General features: G+C 43.9%; 1 protein-coding gene across 2 annotated transcripts; it reads left to right on the top strand.

Annotated features, from left to right (window-relative positions):
• The first annotated feature begins 8,965 nt into the window (after window positions 1-8,965).
• On the top strand, window positions 8,966-10,876 carry LOC101610155 (eukaryotic translation initiation factor 3 subunit L-like). Of its 2 annotated transcripts, XM_045152479.1 has the most exons (2): window positions 9,245-9,322; window positions 9,394-10,876. In XM_045152479.1, exons 1-2 carry the CDS (start codon window positions 9,245-9,247, stop codon window positions 10,723-10,725), a joined length of 1,410 nt encoding a protein of 469 aa, XP_045008414.1. In that variant the 3' UTR covers window positions 10,726-10,876. The 2 variants fall into 2 exon arrangements, with proteins under 2 accessions (XP_045008415.1, XP_045008414.1); XM_045152480.1 differs by having other exon boundaries at window positions 8,966-10,876.
• Window positions 10,877-18,667: the final 7,791 nt, after the last annotated feature.

Below are 18,667 nucleotides of genomic sequence, written 5' to 3'. Positions count from 1 at the left end.
CAAGTCTATTCCATTGGTCTCTACTCCTGTTTTTATGCCAGTACCATGCTGTTTTTATTACTATGGCTTTGTAGTATAACTTTATATCGGGTATGGTGATGCCACCAGAGGTATTTCTTTTGCTGAGGATATGTTTGGATATGCGAGGCCTTCTGCCTTTCCATATGAAATTTGAGATCATTTTTTCTATGTCTGTGAAGAACATTGTAGGGATTTTAATTGGAATTGCCTTTGGTAGGATTGTCATCTTCACAATGTTAATTCTGCCTATCCAGGAGCATGGGAGGTCTTTCCATCGTTTCAAGTCCTCCTCAATTTCTTTTTTGAGAGTTTTTATATTTTCGTTGTATAGATCTTTTACTTCCTTGGTTAACGTTATTCCAAGGTATTTTATTTTATTTTTTGCTATTGAAAATGGGACTATGTCCTTTATTTCTTTTTCTGTGTCTTTGTCATTTGCATACAGAAATGCTTCCGATTTTTGTGCATTGATTTTGTATCCTGCTACTTTGCTATAGGAGTTAATCACCTTCAGGAGTTTTGGGATGGAGTCTCTTGGGTCTCTTACATATACAATCATGTCATCAGCGAATAGAGCTAACTTAACTTCTTCCTTTCCAAATTGTATCCCTTTTATTTCCTTCTCCTGCCTTATTGCTTGGGCTAGTACTTCCAGAACTATATTGAAAAGCAGAGGTGAGAGAGGACATCCCTGTCTTATTCCTGATCTCAATGGGAATTCCTCCAGTCTCTCTCCATTAAGAATTATTTGGGCCTTTGGAGCTTTGTATATTGCCTTTATTATATTAAGATGTGAACCGGCCATGCCGATTCTCTCCAATGTTTTGATCATGAAGTGATGTTGTATCTTGTCAAAGGCCTTCTCTGCATCTATCGAAATGATCATGTGATTTTTATGTTTAAGCTTGTTTATGTGGTGTATTACATTGACAGATTTTCGTATGTTGAACCACCCTTGTGTTCCTGGGATAAATCCCACTTGGTCAAGGTGGATAATGCTTTTGATGTGTTGTTGGATACGGTTTGCGAGAATTTTGTTGAGGATCTTTGCGTCTATGTTCATTAGGGAAATAGGCCGATAGTTTTCTTTTCTTGTGCCGTCTCTGCCTGGTTTTGGGATTAGGGTGATACTAGCTTCATAGAAGGAGTTGGGTAGTTTTCCCTGTTCTTCAATTGTGTGGCACAGTTTTAGGAAGATTGGTTTGAGTTCTTCCATGAAGGTTTGATAAAATTCGGCTGGGAATCCATCTGGTCCTGGACTCTTCTTTTTTGGGAGGTTTTTTATTACTTTTTCAATCTCCATGAGTGTGATGGGTTCATTGAGGTGGTTGATCTGCTCTGAGTTTAGCTTTGGTAGATGATATGCATCCAGGAATTTATCCATCTCCTCCACATTTTCCAGTTTTGTGGAGTAGAGGCTTTTGAAATAAGTCCTGATGATTCTGCCGATTTCACTGATGTCTGTTGTAATCTCTCCTTTTTCATTTTGAATTTTGTTAATTTGGAGTCTCTCCTTTTTTTGCTTGATCAAATTGGCCAGAGGTTTGTCAATCTTGTTTATTTTTTCAAAGAACCAGCTCTTTGTTTTGTCAATTGCCTTAATTGTTTCCTTGGTTTCCAATTCATTAATTTCTGCTCTGATTTTAATTATTTCCTTCCTTCTAGAGCTCTTTGGGTTGGATTTTTCTTGTTTTTCCAATGCCTTTAGGTGGATGGTTAAGCTATTGATTTGGGATTTTTCTGTCTTTTTTATGAAGGCATTGAGTGCTATGAATTTTCCCCTGAGGACTGCCTTCATTGTGTCCCACAAGTTTTGGTATGATGTGTTCTCATTGTCATTCAATTCCAGGAATTTTGCAATTTCATTTTTTATTTCATCCACTATCCATTTATTGTTTAAGAGTGTGCTATTCAGTTTCCAGTTGCCGTTGGGGCTCTTGTTGGTTTTTTTGTTGTTGATTTCTAGGAATATAGCGTTGTGATCTGATATCATGCAGGGAATTATGTCGATTTTCCTAAATATGTGGAGGCTATCTTTGTGACCCAGTATATGGTCTATTTTAGAGAATGTTCCATGGGCTGCTGAGAAGAATGTGTAGTCTGTGGATTTGGGGTGGAAAGTTCTGTAGATGTCTGTTAGGTCTAAGTGCTCTATGGTTTTGTTGAGCTCTCTTACTTCCCTGTTGAGCTTCTGTTTGGATGATCTGTCTATTACTGATAATGGTGTGTTAAAGTCCCCAGCTATGATGGTGTTGGTGGTTATTTCTGTTTTATTGTCAAGTAGGTTTTGTTCTATGAACTGCGGTGCCCCTGTGTTTGGTGCATACAGATTTATGATTGTAATATCCTCTTGATGGATTGTTCCCTTTACAAGTAGGAAGTAGCCTTCTTTGTCTTTTTTGATTGTTTTTGGTTTGAAGTCAACTTTATCTGATATTAATATAGCTACACCTGCTTGTTTCTTATTCCCATTTGCTTGGAATATTGTTTTCCACCCTTTCACCCTGAGGAGGTTTCTGTCTTTAGTGGTAAGGTGGGTTTCTTGAAGGCAGCAGATTGAGGGGTCTAATTTTTTCATCCACCCTGTTAGCCTGTGTCTCTTGATGGGTGAATTAAGGCCATTAATGTTTAGGGTGATGACTGTGAGATTTGATTTGATCCCTGTCATTTTGTGGTGGTAGAGGTGTGTTGGCATTTCCATGGAATTTTTTTTTTTTTTTTTTTTGTATCTACTCTGGGTTTGATTGCTGTGATCTTCTTCTTGTAAGCATTTGTGTTTGGTTATTTGTTTCTTCTCTGTGGAGAATTTCCTGGAGTACTTTCTGTAGGTTTGGTTTTGTGTTCATATAATTGTAAAGCTGAGTTTTATCATGGAAAGGTTTCCTTTCACCATCTATTATAAGGGAGACTTTTGCTGGGTAGAGTAGTTTAGGTTGAAAGCCATAGTTTCTTAGAGTTTGGAGAGTATCATTCCAGGCCCTTCTAGCTTTCAGGGTTTCCATTGAGAAGTCTGAAGTAATTCTGATGGGGTTTCCTTTGAAAGTGGTATGCTGTTTTTCCCTAGCTGCTTTTAGGATTTTTTCCTTGGTGTCAATGTTTAGAGTCTTAATGATAATATGCCTTGGGGAGTTTCTCCTTTGGTCTAGTCGGTTAGGAGTTCTGTTTGCTTCTTGAATCTTGATGGGCCTTTCTTTTAAGAGACGGGGGAAGTTTTCTTCAATTATTGTGTTAAATAAGTTCTCCATGCCTTTGGTCTGAAATTCTTCTCCTTCTGGTATTCCCATGATTCTGATATTAGGACGTTTAAGTGTATCCCACAATTCTCTCATGTTCTGTTCACAGGAACTTTTGAACTTACTGAAATTTTTGGACTCTCGAACTGTTTCTTCCATCCTGTCTTCCAGATCAGAATTTCTATCTTCCACTTCACTGACTCTATTCTTGAGAGCCTCTAGTGAGTTTTGGACTTGTTCAATTAAGTTTGCATTTTCTACTACTTTCCTATGTATCACTTCCATCGCTTTGTCCAGCTCCCTTTTTGTCTCATTTTCTGATTTTCTTGCTGATTCTTGGAAATCATCCTTGCATTTCTTTATGTTTTCATTTAGTGTGGCCAGCTGATTTTTAAGGTCCTCTTTTTTTTCATTCTCCCTCAACTCTCTTAGCTCTCTTTGAATTCCTTCCAGTGTCTTATCATATTGCTCTAGCTTAGTGATGGTAGCATCCATACGATTATCTATCCTTTGTAGCTTTCCTGTCAGATCTAGCAGTAGTTTGGTCAGGGTTGCATTGTTCATTTCTTCCACTTGATGTTCTGATCCTAAACACTCTTCTATGTTTTGGTTTGTTGTGATCCTTGTTGGACTGGGTGATCTGTCTGGATTTTCTTCCATTTTATTTTTCGTGTTATTTCTTTTGCGCTGTGGTCTACCCATGTCAGTGTATGGGCAGGTAGGTGGGTGGAGCAGCCTGGGATCTAGCTTAATGCAAATCCAAGGCAGCCTGGGGCAGTTGTAAGCAGCCTGGGTTTTTGCTCACTCTTGCCAAAGCCACCTACCTATAGCCTGACAGGGGCACCAAAGTTGCCTGAATTCTCACCCAGTAATGCACCTAAGCTGCCTGCCTTTGAGCTTGAAAAGGGACTGAGGTAGCAAGCCTTGAAGGTGCCTAGATTCTGGCTGGGTACACTGGGGTCTGTAAACAGTCTTTGCTCTTCCGCCTCAGGGGAGTGGGGGATGGGTGGCGATGTACAGGTAGGGGATGGCACCTGCGCTGGCGCTAGTGACTCAGTGTGGACTTATGTGGCTCTTGCTGTGGGACTGGGCCCACTGCACGTGCAATTGTAGTGCAGAGGCAGATGATGTGGGTATGGAATCAGGACACAGCAGAAAGTGACCGGCAGCAAGTGATGTGAGAACAGCAGGGCGTGAGGGGAGGGGGGGCAGCTAGGAGCGTGGGGCACTGTGGGATACCTTGGGGTGCTCTGGACTCGCAGGGGGGGAGGGGGTGGATCACGCGGGGGAGGGGGGGAGGGGGTCCAGGGGGTCGCGGGTAGCGCAGGGGGCGTGGAGCACGCTGAGGTAAGATGGAGTGCTGGATGCTGCGGGACGCTGCGGGGCAGTCTGGACGCGCGGCGGTTGGTGGGGTGCACGGGGGGGGCTCGAGGAGCGCGGGGGTGGGGCGCGGGGAGTCTCGGGGCACGCAGGGGGCGCGGGGCACACCTGGGCGCCCGGGCGCTGGATGCTGCAGGGCGCTTTGAGCGCCCTGTCGTGAGTGGGTAGGGAGCGTTGGGCGCGCTGGGGGGGGAGGCAGGGGCGGGGCGCGCGGGGGGGTCTCGAGGCGCGTGGGGGTGGGGTGTGGGGTTCTCAGGGTGCTCGGGGGGCGCGGGGGTGCGGGGCACGCCTGGGCGCCCGGGGCGCGGGGCGCTTGGGGCGTGCCTGCTGTGTGTGGATAGAGAGCACGGAACACGCGGGGGGGTGGGGCGCGCGGGAGGGTGGGGCGGGCGTGGGGTGGTCTCGAGGCACGCGGGGGTGGGGCGCAGGGGTCTTGGGCGCGCGGGGGCGCGGGGCAGGCCTGGGTGCCCGGGGCACGGGAAGCCTTGGTTCGCTTGGGCCGCGTCTGCCATGTGTGGATAGGGAGCGTGGGGCGCGCTGGGGGGGAGGGGCGTGCTGGGGGGGGTGCGGGGGGTGCGGCGGGTGTGGGGCACGGGGGTTGTGGGGTGCGCTGGGCCGCCGGGGCACGTGGGGCTTGGTGTGCACGGGGCGCCGGGCCGCTGGGCGCGGGGCCGCGCCCGATGCAGTTATTCGCGGTGGGCGGGGTGGCGGGGCATGGGTCGCGGGGGTGTGTGCTTCCCTCTTTTATCCCAATCTGTGCCCTCCCTCTTCAGAAAGTTCCTAATTTCCCTTGAATACTTGCCTTTTTTTCCCTCGTTGTTTGTAGTGCAGCTAGGCGGTCGCCATCTTGACCCTATTTTTTCTCCCCTAACTTTTAGAAGAGCTCTTAACCCACAAATCTGTGATTCCTTTTGGTGGGAGACAATATTGCTCATGATAGAAAAAGAATGGAAATGCCAAGACCCAACAGCCGGATGCAAGCCTGTTCGCAAGTTTAAGAGACCAATGACCTGCCCTACAGGCTTTTAAAAGGTTGATGTGTTACCAGCTTTTTGTGTTGGAGACCAATAGAAGCTCTTTGCCAATGCCCAATGGGCTGTCAAGGTCCATGCAGAGGATGACTGGCCTTTGCCAATAACCAAGAGCAGCCTCAGCCAAGAGACATCAGTTGCCAGTTTTTCGTGACCAGTCCCTTGCTGTCAGGTACTGCCAGGCACAGGCTAGAGCCCTCAGTAGACAGGCCTGAGGTGCCAACCATGGCTAAGGACACCCAGGCTATAGGAGGCCATTCCCTCTTCAAGCTCGGCACACCTAAACTTAGGCTTTGCCCATAGCCTTGTGACCTTTGGCCAGTTGCCTAGGAAACTCCTTATCAGCCAGCAGCCTTCACAGAGTCTATCCTCCTGCAAACCTCTTCCTGCCACTATATAGATCACCTGACCTTCTCCCTACATGCTGAACCTGACTCTCCCCCAGTGTGCTGAAATGGATGTCCATAGGCATCATCTAGAAACCTTTGAACCCACAAATCCCCATAGGACACTCTTCTTGCTCTCAACTGCTTATAAATGCATTTCCATATTGAATAAACCAATCTGTTCACAGAGACTTCCCTGAGGATCCAGGGACTCTCGCGATGACATGAACCAAAACTAAAGGAGGAAAAATGGAAATGTACCAGCCCTCAAAACGTGGATTAAAGGCCACAAGGGCTGATGGCCCCAGATTTTCCTTTTGAGGGAGCACTCACTTACCCTGGAGAATCTCAGAGGGTCCCTATTCAGGCACTAGCTGTGGGTCCCTGTATTCTCAAGGCTGCAGTTCCCCAAAGGCATCCAGGCCACTGTAGAGAGCAAGGTCATGAGCATGATGAAGAACTACTTTTAGGAGGAAGTCTCTGTGAATAGCTTGGTTTATTCAATAGGGAAATGGGTTTATAAGCAGTTGAAAAGGGAAACAGGGTTCTAAGTGGATTAGTGGGTCCAAAGGTTAATAGCCAGTGCCCAAGGATCTTCATTCCAACATGTAGGGAGTCAGGTGATCTACATAGTGGAGGGAAGAGGGTCACAGGGGAATGGGCTGTGTGAAGGCTACTGGCTGACATCATGTAAGAAGTTTCCTAGGCAACTGGCCAAAGGTCACAGGGCTATGAGCAAAGCCTAAATTCAGGGGTACCAGGCTTGGAGAGGGAGTGGCCTCCTGCAGCCGAAGGGTCATTAGCAATTGCTGGCAACTCAGGCCTGTCTCCCAAAGGCTTCAGCCTGTGCCTGGCAGTGCCCAAAACTTTTGGCCCCACTCATATCTGCATGCACACCTAGCCTGACACCCAGCTGCAGAAGCAAAGACATGAGTAAGGAAATAGAAATACTGAAGAAAAACTAGGCAGAAATTCTAGTACTCAAAAACACAGTTTGTCAAATAAAAAACTCTGTGGAACGTCTCACCACTATAACGGATGAAACAGAGAACAGACTATCTAAACTGGAAGACCAGGTGGCAAATCTAACACAGTCCCACAAAGAGAAAGATAAGCTAATAGGAAAGTATGAATTGGAATTTCAAACTAAGAAAAATTGGTGAAACAAGCAAGGGTGCGATTTTCCTGATGAACTGGATATCAGCACAAGGAGGAAGGAGATCAACACAGAGAAAAACCAACTCCTACCAAATCAGAGAACCAGAGCCCCAGAGGCCCCCAATACTTCATCACTGAAGGAGACCAAAAATGAACCCAACATGGCTCAGGGAAATTTTGTGGAAGAGAGGGAAGAAAGAATATCAGAGCCACATGTTGGGTCATGATATGCAGAGACATTTATCTTACCCACAACTGTGGGCTAACTCCACAATGCATGACCCATATACCTCAACAAGGAGGGGCCATGGGGAGGGGGTAGGTCATGGATGAGCCTAATAATGGTACCAAACTGACTGTATTTGCTGAATACAAAACTAATTAATAAAAAAAATTTCAGGGTGCAACAATGGGATTTCTGGTCAAGATGGCATCTACCTAACTACGCTTCACCTCCAGGTGTAGGAAAGACAAGACATTAAGGGTTCATCAGGTCTTCTAGTTGGGTGCAGACTCTAATACACCTCCAGTGAGAGGGTGTGGAGAGGCAATAAAAAGATAATTGGCTGATACCTATGCTCTTATGTAGCCCACAAGTCCCCCAATGCCCTCAAGCAGCTATTCTAGCCACAGTTCCAGCCACAGGTTCCTCCTGCACTAACCACAGGCAAGGGAACCTGCAAGATCATGAATTCCATCACTTGCCACCCACACAAACACCATCCACTCCCTACTGAGCACTAATAACCTCACTTTCTGCTGCATGTGCCAATGTCTCCCACTCACCACCATACATGCCAATGCTGTCCCACTCACCACCACCCCCACCCTCACGTAGAGACCCAGGCCAGCAGGCCAGCATAGCTCCATCCATGCATCCAGGCTCAGGAACACCATCCCCACTCCCCATACCCCCAGCACCACTGTGCACTGGCCCAGGCAGGCCAGCATTTATCTATCCATGACTTCAGGCTCAGGAACACCATCCCACTCACTGCAGCCCCCCCATCCCCTTGCAGACCAAGGCAGGCCAGGGTAGCTCCACACAACCTCCAGGCTTAGGAACGCAAGCACACTCGCCACTGCCCCCCACCCCCTTGCAGTTCCAGGCAGGCCAAATTAGTTCTAACCATACCTCCAGGCTCAGGAATGCCAGCCCACTCACCACAACCCCCGTCCACGTTGGGCCACCTGACCACATAATCCCATACTCCAAATAACTGAACAAGAAGTCCCTACATCAGGTCCTTAGGCCACTAACAGTGCTTAAAGAGTTCCAGCCTCTGAGCAGGGAGGCTCAATTGCCACCAGAAGCCTAGTGGAAACAAACAAAAGGGAATAACTACTAAAGACAATTCAAGGGTAGATTATAGCTTCCTCCATAATTAAATAAGACTCCTACACTGTGATGGGCAGACCACAGTGCAAAAGGAATAACATAAAGAATCAAATGCAAGTAAATCCAATAAGATTGCCTGTCCCACAATGGATGTTTCTAATCAAAACATAGAAGAGACAATATTATCAGAACCCCAAAATGAAGATTCAAACTATGTAACCCTGGCAGTAAGTAGCAGAACTTGCAGAAACTCAACAAAGGACCAATAATTGTATGAATGGTATGCTCACTATATTAGACATAATAGAAAAGAACCAGGAAGGGTTTCTAAGACAGTTGAATGATCTGAAGAAGAGCAACAAAAAGAGGACCTTGCCGGTTTCCCGGCAGGCCTCGGCGGGGCGTAACTTCCGGTCTGTGCTGCCAGGCCTGCGCGGAGTGTTCCTTCCTCCCTCTCCCGCGGGGTCTGGAGCGCCGCAGCCATGTCTTACCCCGCCCATGACTACGAATCTGAGGCAGCCTACGATCCCTATGCCTACCCGGGCGACTATGATATGCACACAGGAGATCCAAAGCAGGACCTTGCTTATGAACGTCAGTATGAGCAGCAGACCTATCAGGTGATTCCTGAAGTGATCAAAAACTTCATCCAGTATTTCCGCAAAACCGTGTCAGACTTGATAGACCAGAAGGTGTATGAGCTTCAGGCCAGTCGTGTCTCCAGCGATGTCATCGACCAGAAGGTGTATGAGATCCAGGACATCTATGAGAACAGCTGGACCAAGCTGACTGAAAGATTTTTCAAGAATACACCTTGGCCTGAGGCTGAAGCCATTGCTCCACAGGTTGGCAACGATGCTGTGTTCCTGATTTTGTACAAAGAATTATACTACAGGCATATATATGCCAAAGTCAGTGGCGGACCTTCCTTAGAGCAGAGGTTTGAATCCTATTACAACTACTGCAATCTCTTCAACTACATTCTCAATGCTGATGGACCTGCTCCCCTTGAACTACCCAACCAGTGGCTCTGGGACATCATTGATGAGTTCATCTACCAGTTCCAGTCATTCAGTCAGTACCGCTGCAAGACTGCCAAGAAATCAGAGGAGGAAATTGACTTCCTTCGTTCCAATCCTAAAATCTGGAATGTTCACAGTGTCCTCAATGTCCTTCATTCGCTGGTGGACAAATCCAACATCAACAGGCAGCTGGAGGTGTACACCAGTGGAGGTGACCCTGAAAGTGTGGCTGGGGAGTATGGAAGGCACTCCCTCTACAAGATGCTCGGCTACTTCAGCCTGGTGGGGCTGCTGCGCCTGCACTCCCTGTTGGGGGATTATTACCAGGCCATCAAAGTGCTAGAGAACATCGAGCTGAACAAGAAGAGCATGTACTCCCGTGTGCCCGAGTGCCAGGTCACCACATACTACTATGTTGGTTTTGCCTATTTGATGATGTGTCGCTATCAGGATGCCATCCGTGTCTTTGCCAACATCCTCCTCTACATCCAGAGGACCAAGAGCATGTTCCAAAGGACCACATACAAGTATGAGATGATTAACAAGCAGAACGAGCAGATGCACGTGCTGCTGGCCATCGCCCTCACCATGTACCCCATGCGGATTGACGAGAGCATCCACCTGCAGCTGCGGGAGAAGTATGGGGACAAGATGCTGCACATGCAGAAAGGGGACCCGCAGGTCTACGAGGAACTTTTCAGCTACTCATGCCCCAAGTTCCTGTCACCTGTAGTGCCCAACTATGACAACGTGCACCCCAACTACCACAAAGAGCCCTTCCTGCAGCAGCTGAAGGTGTTCTCGGACGAAGTGCAGCAGCAGGCCCAGCTCTCCACCATCCGCAGCTTCCTCAAGCTCTACACCACCATGCCCGTGGCCAAGCTGGCCGGCTTCCTGGACCTCACAGAGCAGGAGTTCCGCATCCAGCTTCTCGTCTTCAAGCACAAGATGAAGAACCTGGTGTGGACCAGTGGCATCTCGGCCCTAGACGGCGAGTTCCAGTCAGCCTCTGAGGTTGACTTCTATATCGACAAGGATATGATCCACATTGCGGACACCAAAGTTGCTAGGCGCTATGGGGATTTCTTTATCCGTCAGATCCACAAATTTGAAGAGCTTAATCGGACCCTGAAGAAGATGGGACAAAGACCTTGAGGGCATTCATAATTAGCCAGGGACCTGCTTGGTTATTGTACATGGGAAGCGTTCTTGTCACCATGAAGCCTTTTCCCAGATCAGCCATCAGCTGCTCAGGACTGAAATGTTGTCAGGTGACGTCAGTAAAGCATCTTTGTTTGGAAAAAAAAAAAAAAGAGGACCTCAATAACCAGCTGGCTAAGCTCAATGAAGACATAAAGAAATGCAAGGATGAATTCCAAGAAGCATCAAGAAAATATCATTCAAAGGGGGCTCAACAGGAGATGGACACTATGCATTAAAAAGTAGTAGAAAATACAAACCAAATTGAACAAGCCCAAAACTCTATGGAAGCTCTCAAGAATAGAAACTGGAAGAAAAAACAGAAGAAACAGTTCATGAGTCCAAATGTTTTAATAAGTTCAAAAATTTTGTGAACAGAACATAAGGGAACTGTGGGATATGCTTCAACATCCCAACAATTGGATCATGGGAAGAGTAGGAGGGAAAGAAATTCAGACCAAAGGCATGGAGCACTTATTCAACAAAATTATTGAAGAAAACTTTCCCACTCTCTAAAAAGAAATCCCATCGAGATACAAGAAGCTAACAGAACTCCAAACAGATTGGACCAAAGGAGAAACTCTCCAAGACATATTGTCATGAAGACTCTAAACAGCGATATGAAAGAGAGCATCTTAAAAGATGCTAGTGAAAAACAGCACATTACATATAAAGGTAACCCCATCAGAACTACCTCAGACTTTTCAATGGACACCCTGAAAACCAGAAGGACCTGGAATGGAACACTGCAAAGTCTAAGAACCTATGGATTCCAACCCAAACTACTCTACCCACAAAAGTATCTCTCAAAATAGATGGTGAAAGAAAAATTTTCCACAATAAAATTTAGCTTTACAACTATATGAACACAAAGCCAAACCTACCAAGAGTACTTTAGGAAATTCTCCACACAAAAAAATCAAATAATCAACCTCAAGTGCCTACAATAATGAAATTACAATAAGCAAATTCAGAGATGGCACAAAAAAAAACTAGAGTCCAAGAAAACACCAAACTACATAAACCACCATGATATGCCAGGGATCAAATCAAACCTCACTGTTACTACTCTAAATATTAATGGTCTTAATTCACTCATTAAGAGACATAAGCTAACAAGGTGAATCAGGAAATTAGACTCCTTAATCTCTTGCCTTCAAAAAAACTCACCTCACCACAAAAGACAGATACCTCCTCAGGGTGAAAGGGTGGAAAATGATATTCCAAGAAAATAGGAATAAGAAATAAGCAGGCATAGCTATAATGATATTGGATAAAATAGACATCAAACCAAAAGTAATCAAAAAAGACAAAGAAAGCCATTTCCTGCTTATCAAGGGAACAATCCAACAAGAGGATATCACAATCATAAATCTTTATGCACCAAACACAACTTCATAAAACAAAATCTACTTGACAACAAAACAGAAATAACCACCAACAACATCATAGTTGGGGACTTCAGTACTACACTATCAGCAATAGATAGGTGATCCAAACAGAAAATCAACAGGGAAGAGAGAGAGAGAGATAGCTCAACAAAACCATAGAACAATTAGACCTAACAGAAATCTATAGAACATTCTAGCCAAAATCCACAGACTACACATTCTTCTCAGCAGGCCATGGAACCTTCTCTAAAATAGATCATATACTGGTTCATAAAGCCTTCCTCAATATATTTAGGAAAATTGAAACAATTTCCTCCATGATATCAGACCACACACTGTATTGCTAGAAATTAACAACAAAAGATGCACCAGGAATCCCTTTGGCTCCTAAAAACTGGAACCACACATATTTAAATAATAAATGGGTAATGGACGAAATAAAAAATGAAATTGCAAAATTTCTAGAATTGAATGACAATGAGAACATATTGTACCAAAATATATGGGACACAATGAAGGCAGTCCTCAGGGAACAATTAATAGCAGTAAATGCCTTCATAACAAAGACAGAGAAATCCAAAATCAATAACCCAACCATCCACCTAAAGGCACAGGAAAGGCAAGATGAAACCAACCCAAAATGCCCCCGATGGAAAGAAATAATTAAGTTCAGAGCAGAAATTAATGAATTGGATAATAAGAAAACAATTAAGAAAATTGGTGTAACAAAGAGCTGGTTCTTTGACAAAAATAAACAATATGGATAAACCACTAGCCAATTTGATGATGCAAAAAAATGAGACATTTCAAATTAACAAAATTAGAAATGAAAAAGGAAAGTTCACAACAGACATAAGTGAAATTGGAAGAATCATCAGGACTTATTTTAAAAACCTCTACTCCATAAAACTGGAAAACATGAAAGTAATGGATGAATTTCTAGACAAATACTACCTACCAAAGCTAAACTCAGAGCAGATAATCTCCTAAACAAACCTATCACACTCATCAAGATTGAAAAGGTAATCAAAAAGCTTCCCAAAAGGAAGAGTCCAGGACCAGATGGCTTCTCAGCTGAATTCTATCAAAACTTCATGGAAGAACTCAAGCCAATCTTTCTCAAACTGTGCCACACAATCAGAGAACAGGGGAAGCTCCCCAACTCCTTCTATGAAGCTACTATCAACTTGATACCAAAACCCCAGGCAAAGATGCCACAAGAAAAGAAAACTTTAGGCCTATTTCCCTGATGAACTTGAAGCAAAGATCCTGAACAACATCCTCATAAACTGAATTAAACAACATGAAAAGCATTATCCAGCCAGGCATGGTGGCATATGCCTTTAATCCCAGGCCTTGGGAGGCAGAGGTAGGAGGACTGCCATGAGTATAAGGCCACACTGAGACAACATAGTGAATTCCAGGTCAGCCTGAGATAGTGCCAGACCCTACCTTGAACCCCCACACACACCAAAAAAAAAAGAAAGAAAAAATAAATAAAAAGCATTATCTTCCTTGATATAGTAGGCTTCATCCCAGGAACGCAGGTTTGGTTCAGCACACCGAAAGCTGTCAATGTAATACACCACATAAATAAGGTTAAACACAAAAACCACAAGATCGTTCCTATAGATGCAGAAAGGCCTTTGACAAAATACAACATGACTTCATGATCAAAACGTTGGAGAGGCCAGGTATGGTGGCACACACCTTTAATCCCAGCACTCAGGAGGCAGAGGTAGGAGGATAACCATGAGTCTAAAGCCACCCTGAGACTACAGAGTGAATTCCAGGTCAGCCTGAGCTAGAATGAGACTGTACCTTAAAAAAAAATTGGAAAGGATAGGCATGAGTGGTCTATATCTCAACATAATAAAGCCTATATATAAAGCTCCAAAAGCCCAAATAATACTTGATGTAGAGAAATTGAAGGAATTCCCATTGAGATAAGGAACAAGACAGGGGTGTCCATCCTCACCTCTGCTCAACATAGTACTGGAAGTCTTAGCTCAAGCAATAAGACAGGAGAAATAAATAAAAGGTATACAAATTGGAAAGGAAGAAGTTGAGTTTGTTCTATTTGCAGACAACATGATTCTATACAGTAGAGGCCCAAGAGCCTCCATCTCCAAACTCTTAAAGGTGATTAACTCCTTCAGAAAAGTAACAGGATAAAAAAAAAAAATCAGTGGACAAAAGTCAGTAGTCTTGGGGCTGGAGAGATGGCTTAGCAATTAAGGCACTTGCCTAGGAAGCCTAAGGATCCAGGTTCAATACCCCAGGATCCATATAAGCCAGATGTACAAGGTGGCACATGCATCTGGAGTTCATTTGCAGTAGCTGAAGCCCTGGCAACGCAGTCCCTCTCCCCCCCCCCTCCCCCCGCGCCTCAAATAAATAAATTAAATTAAACAGTTAAAAAAAAAACAGTAACCTTTCTATATGCAATAGACAAAGATAAAAAAATAAATAAATAAATAACGTTTTCCATTTTTAATAGCAACAAAAAAAAAACTTGGAATAACATTAGCCAAGGATATGAAAGACCTATACAATGAAAATATCAAACACTCAAAAAAGAAATTGAGAAGGACTTGAGAAAAATGGAAAGACTGCCCATACTCCTGGATAGGCAGAATTAACATTGTGAAAATGGCAATCTTACCAAAGGCAATATACAGATTTAATGCAATACCAATAAAAATTCCAACATTGTTCTTCACGGAGATAGAAAAAATGATCTCAAAATTCATATGGAAAGGCAGAAGGACTCAGCTATCCAAGCATATCCTCAGAAAAAGAAACACCTCTGGTGTCATCACCATACCTGATCTAAAGATATATTACAAAGCCATAGTAATAAAAACAGCATGGTATTGGAATAAAAACAGGATTATAGACCAATGGAACAAAAACAAGAACCCACACTTTTGGTCAAGTGTACCAGACAGGTTCAGGTGCACTGAGATGAACTTCCAGACCAAGCACAGTTATGGAGGAAGGGATATTTATTGTAGCTTACAGATCCAGGGGAACTTCCATAATGGCAAAAGAAGCTGGCCTGCTATTACAGGATGAAACACAAGCGTAAAAGCCAAAAGCCACACAGCACAGCACACTCCAGGAACTCCAGCTAGGCATGCTCTGCATATCTTTACATTGAAATCTCAAACCCACCACCATACCTTAAGATCTGCCCAGTGACACCACCTCCAGCTAGGTGGCTGAAGATGCAAACTACAAACTAATAAAACAGTGACTATATTTGGGGCCATCTATTCAAACTACCACATTGACTTTGGGTCAATTAACTACAGCTACATGATATTTGACAAAGGCCCTAACAATATAGGCTAGGGGAGAAAAAAGCATCTTCAAGAAATGGTGCTGGACAAACTGGATAATCATGTGCAGGAAATTGAAACTCGATCCACACATCACGCCATGCACAAAAATCAAGTCCACATGGATCAAAGACCTCAATATAAGGCTGGAAACTTGGCTGCTACTGGAAGAAAAAAAAAAGGAGGAACTTTTCATGATACAGGAATGGGAAAAGACTTCCTGAACAAAGCCCCAGCAGCTCAGGAAATTAATCATTCAACCATTGTAATCTCATGAAGCTGAAAATTTTCTTCACAGACAAACATGCAATAAGCAGAGCCAATAGATTACACACAGAATGGGAGGAAAATTTTGCTGGTTATCCAACTGACAAAGGCCTAATTTCTAGAATCTAAAAAGAACTCAATAACCTAAACAATGAAAAGTTAAACAACCCACTCACAAATTGGGGCAAAGAACTGGACAGGCAGTTCTCAGAGGAAGAAATACAAATGGCAAACACACACTTAAGAAAATTTTCCTCATCCTTAATCATCAGGGAAATGCAAATTAAAACAACTATTAGGTTCCACCTTACCCCAGTAAGGATAGCAAACATTAAAAACTCAAATGAAAACCAAATCTGGCAAGGATGTGGAGAAATAGGAATCCTCTTCCACGTTTGGTAGAAATGTAAGATGATACAACTACTATGGAAAACAATATGGAGACTCCTTGAAAGGTTGACTATAGAGTCACCAACAGACCCAGTTATTCCCTTACTGGACAGTTATCCTAAAAGCTCTATGCCTTAGTTCAGAGAGATTTGCTCAACCATGTTTATGGTTGCTCAATTCATAATAACTAAGAGCTGAAATCAACCCAGATGTCCCTCATTAGATGAATGGATAACCAAGATGTGGCATATCTACACAATGAAAATCTACACAGCAGTAAGGAAAAATGACACAGAAAAATTTGAAGAAAAATGGTCGAACCTGGAATAGATCACTCTCAATGAACTCACTCAATCCCAGAAAGATAATTGTTGCATAGTCTCACTCATCTGCAGCTCCTAACCTGAATCTAACTGAAATGCTGACATACCTAATAAGCATCTTGTGAACAAGACAATAGGGAGGGTGAGGTGGGAGGGGAGGGTAAGGGCAGGGGACACAAAACTGGACACAAATGACAATGATACCATAAAATTCTGCATCCTACAAGACAGACTAAATGGTTGAACCTTCATCAGGTCCTTAGAGAAAACACCTGAATCACAGGGTCCTGGAGAGGGTATGTTAAGACTAACCTTAACTTCACCTGTTTCTCTCTCTTTCTCTTTCTCTTTCTCTTTCTCTTTCTCTTTCTCTTTCTCTTTCTCTTTCTCTTTCTCTTTCTCTCTCTTCTCTTCTCTTCTCTTCTCTTCTCTTCTCTCTCTCTCTCTCTCTATCATTTATATTACCTATCATTTTCTTCTTTTCCTGGTGCTTGCTTGTGACTCCCAGCACCAGACTGTGGCTAACATCCACAATGAGCTGTTGATCAGAGATAACTACAAGGTTCCCCAAAAGAAGACAGATTTCTGTCAGAGTACTTGATGACCCACCAAGGGTTAGTGGGAAGACCCTACTGCCAAAGACACCATATGCTATTGGTACAGAACATGGAGTGACATGATGAATCTGGAAGAAAGTCAGTTCACAGACAGATAGCTCACCTAGTGCCAGAAGGTGCTACATGAGCAACTGGGGGAAAATGACCAACATCTGTCCAAGCAACTCATGGGCTAAGCTACTCAGCAGCAAACAACCTGACATGATGCTCATACTAGTGCAATAGTGGCACACAGCCATGGTGAGAAACCAACTGCTCTTGATTTGGCATCTGCTCAGTGGAATGGAACCCAGAGCTGGAGCTGGGAAACAAGACAAAACCATATCCAAAAATGATCCCATTCTACATTATTAAGATCCCATGAACTGTGGGATAGAAGAGGTCCTACACCGGTTAAATTTTCTCTTAAAAGAAAAAGAAAAAAACAATGGTTATCCCATTCATCTGGTGCTAACTCCACTCTCCGCTAGAGAATTTGCTTCTCTTTTTCAGATGGACACAGATCCTAAGGAAAGAACCACCCCATCGCACCTCAACAGGGACTCAGCTGAAACTAAGAGTAACTGGGGAAATAAGTAAGAGTGCTGCTTTCTTGGTGAACCTGGTACCAGCACAAGGGTGAAGGAGATAGACACAGAGAGCACTCAACTCCTACCAAATCAGATATACAGAGACAGAGAGGCTCCCAAGACCTCATCACTAAAGTAGACCTAAATTTAACCCAACATGGCTCAGGGAAATCTGTGGAAGGGGAGGTGGAAACAATGTTAGAGCCACACATTGAGTCATTATGCACAGAGACATTGCCTCTTACCTATAAATAATGGCTAACCCCACAATGCACAACCCACATTCCCCAATAAGGAGGGTCCCTGCAGAGGGGGGAGGACAGGGAGGAAGTTAATGATATCAACATGACTGTATACATACTGTGTAGCTAGCTAATAGAAAGAAAGAAAGAAAGAAAGAAAGAAAGAAAGAAAGAAAGAAAGAAAGAAAGAAAGAGAGAGAGAGAGAGAGAGAGGGAGGGAGGGAGGGAGGGAGGGAGGGAGGGAGGGAGGGAGGGAGGGAGGGAGGGAGGGAGGGAGGAAGGAAGGAAGGAAGGAAGGAAGGAAGGAAGGAAGGAAGGAAGGAAGGAAGGAAGATAAGAAGAGAATATATATAACAGAAGGAGAATAATTTCAATCCAGAGGCTTAGTAGGTTTTCAAAAATGTTGTAGAAGAAAATTTTCCCCAAATTGTGAAAGAAATGCCAATGCAGATACAGGAAGCTTTTAGAACACCAGACAAAACCTGAAAAGAACTTCTCCTTGCCATGTTATAATTACTAAACACAAAAACCAAATAAAATATTTTGAAAGCAGTTAGAGATAGAAAGCAAGTCATCTATAAAGGCAAGCTCATCAGGATCATAGCAGATTACTCAATACAAACTTTAAAAGCCAGAAGTGCTTGGAATTATGTATTCCAGGTACAGAAAGATAACAACTGTACACAAAGATTACTTAATCTTACAAAGCTATCTATCCAAATTGAAGGAGAAATAAGAATATTCTAACAAAAAC

The sequence above is a fragment of the Jaculus jaculus genome, chromosome 6, assembly GCF_020740685.1.
Source record: "Jaculus jaculus isolate mJacJac1 chromosome 6, mJacJac1.mat.Y.cur, whole genome shotgun sequence".
NCBI lineage: Eukaryota > Metazoa > Chordata > Mammalia > Rodentia > Dipodidae > Jaculus > Jaculus jaculus.
This window is presented reverse-complemented; position numbering and strand designations above follow the sequence as displayed.

Excerpts from the sequence above, each read along its gene's own strand:
- LOC101610155 (XM_045152480.1), top strand. The coding sequence starts at position 9,031 with ATGTCTTACCCCGCCCATGACTACGAATCTGAGGCAGCCTACGATCCC.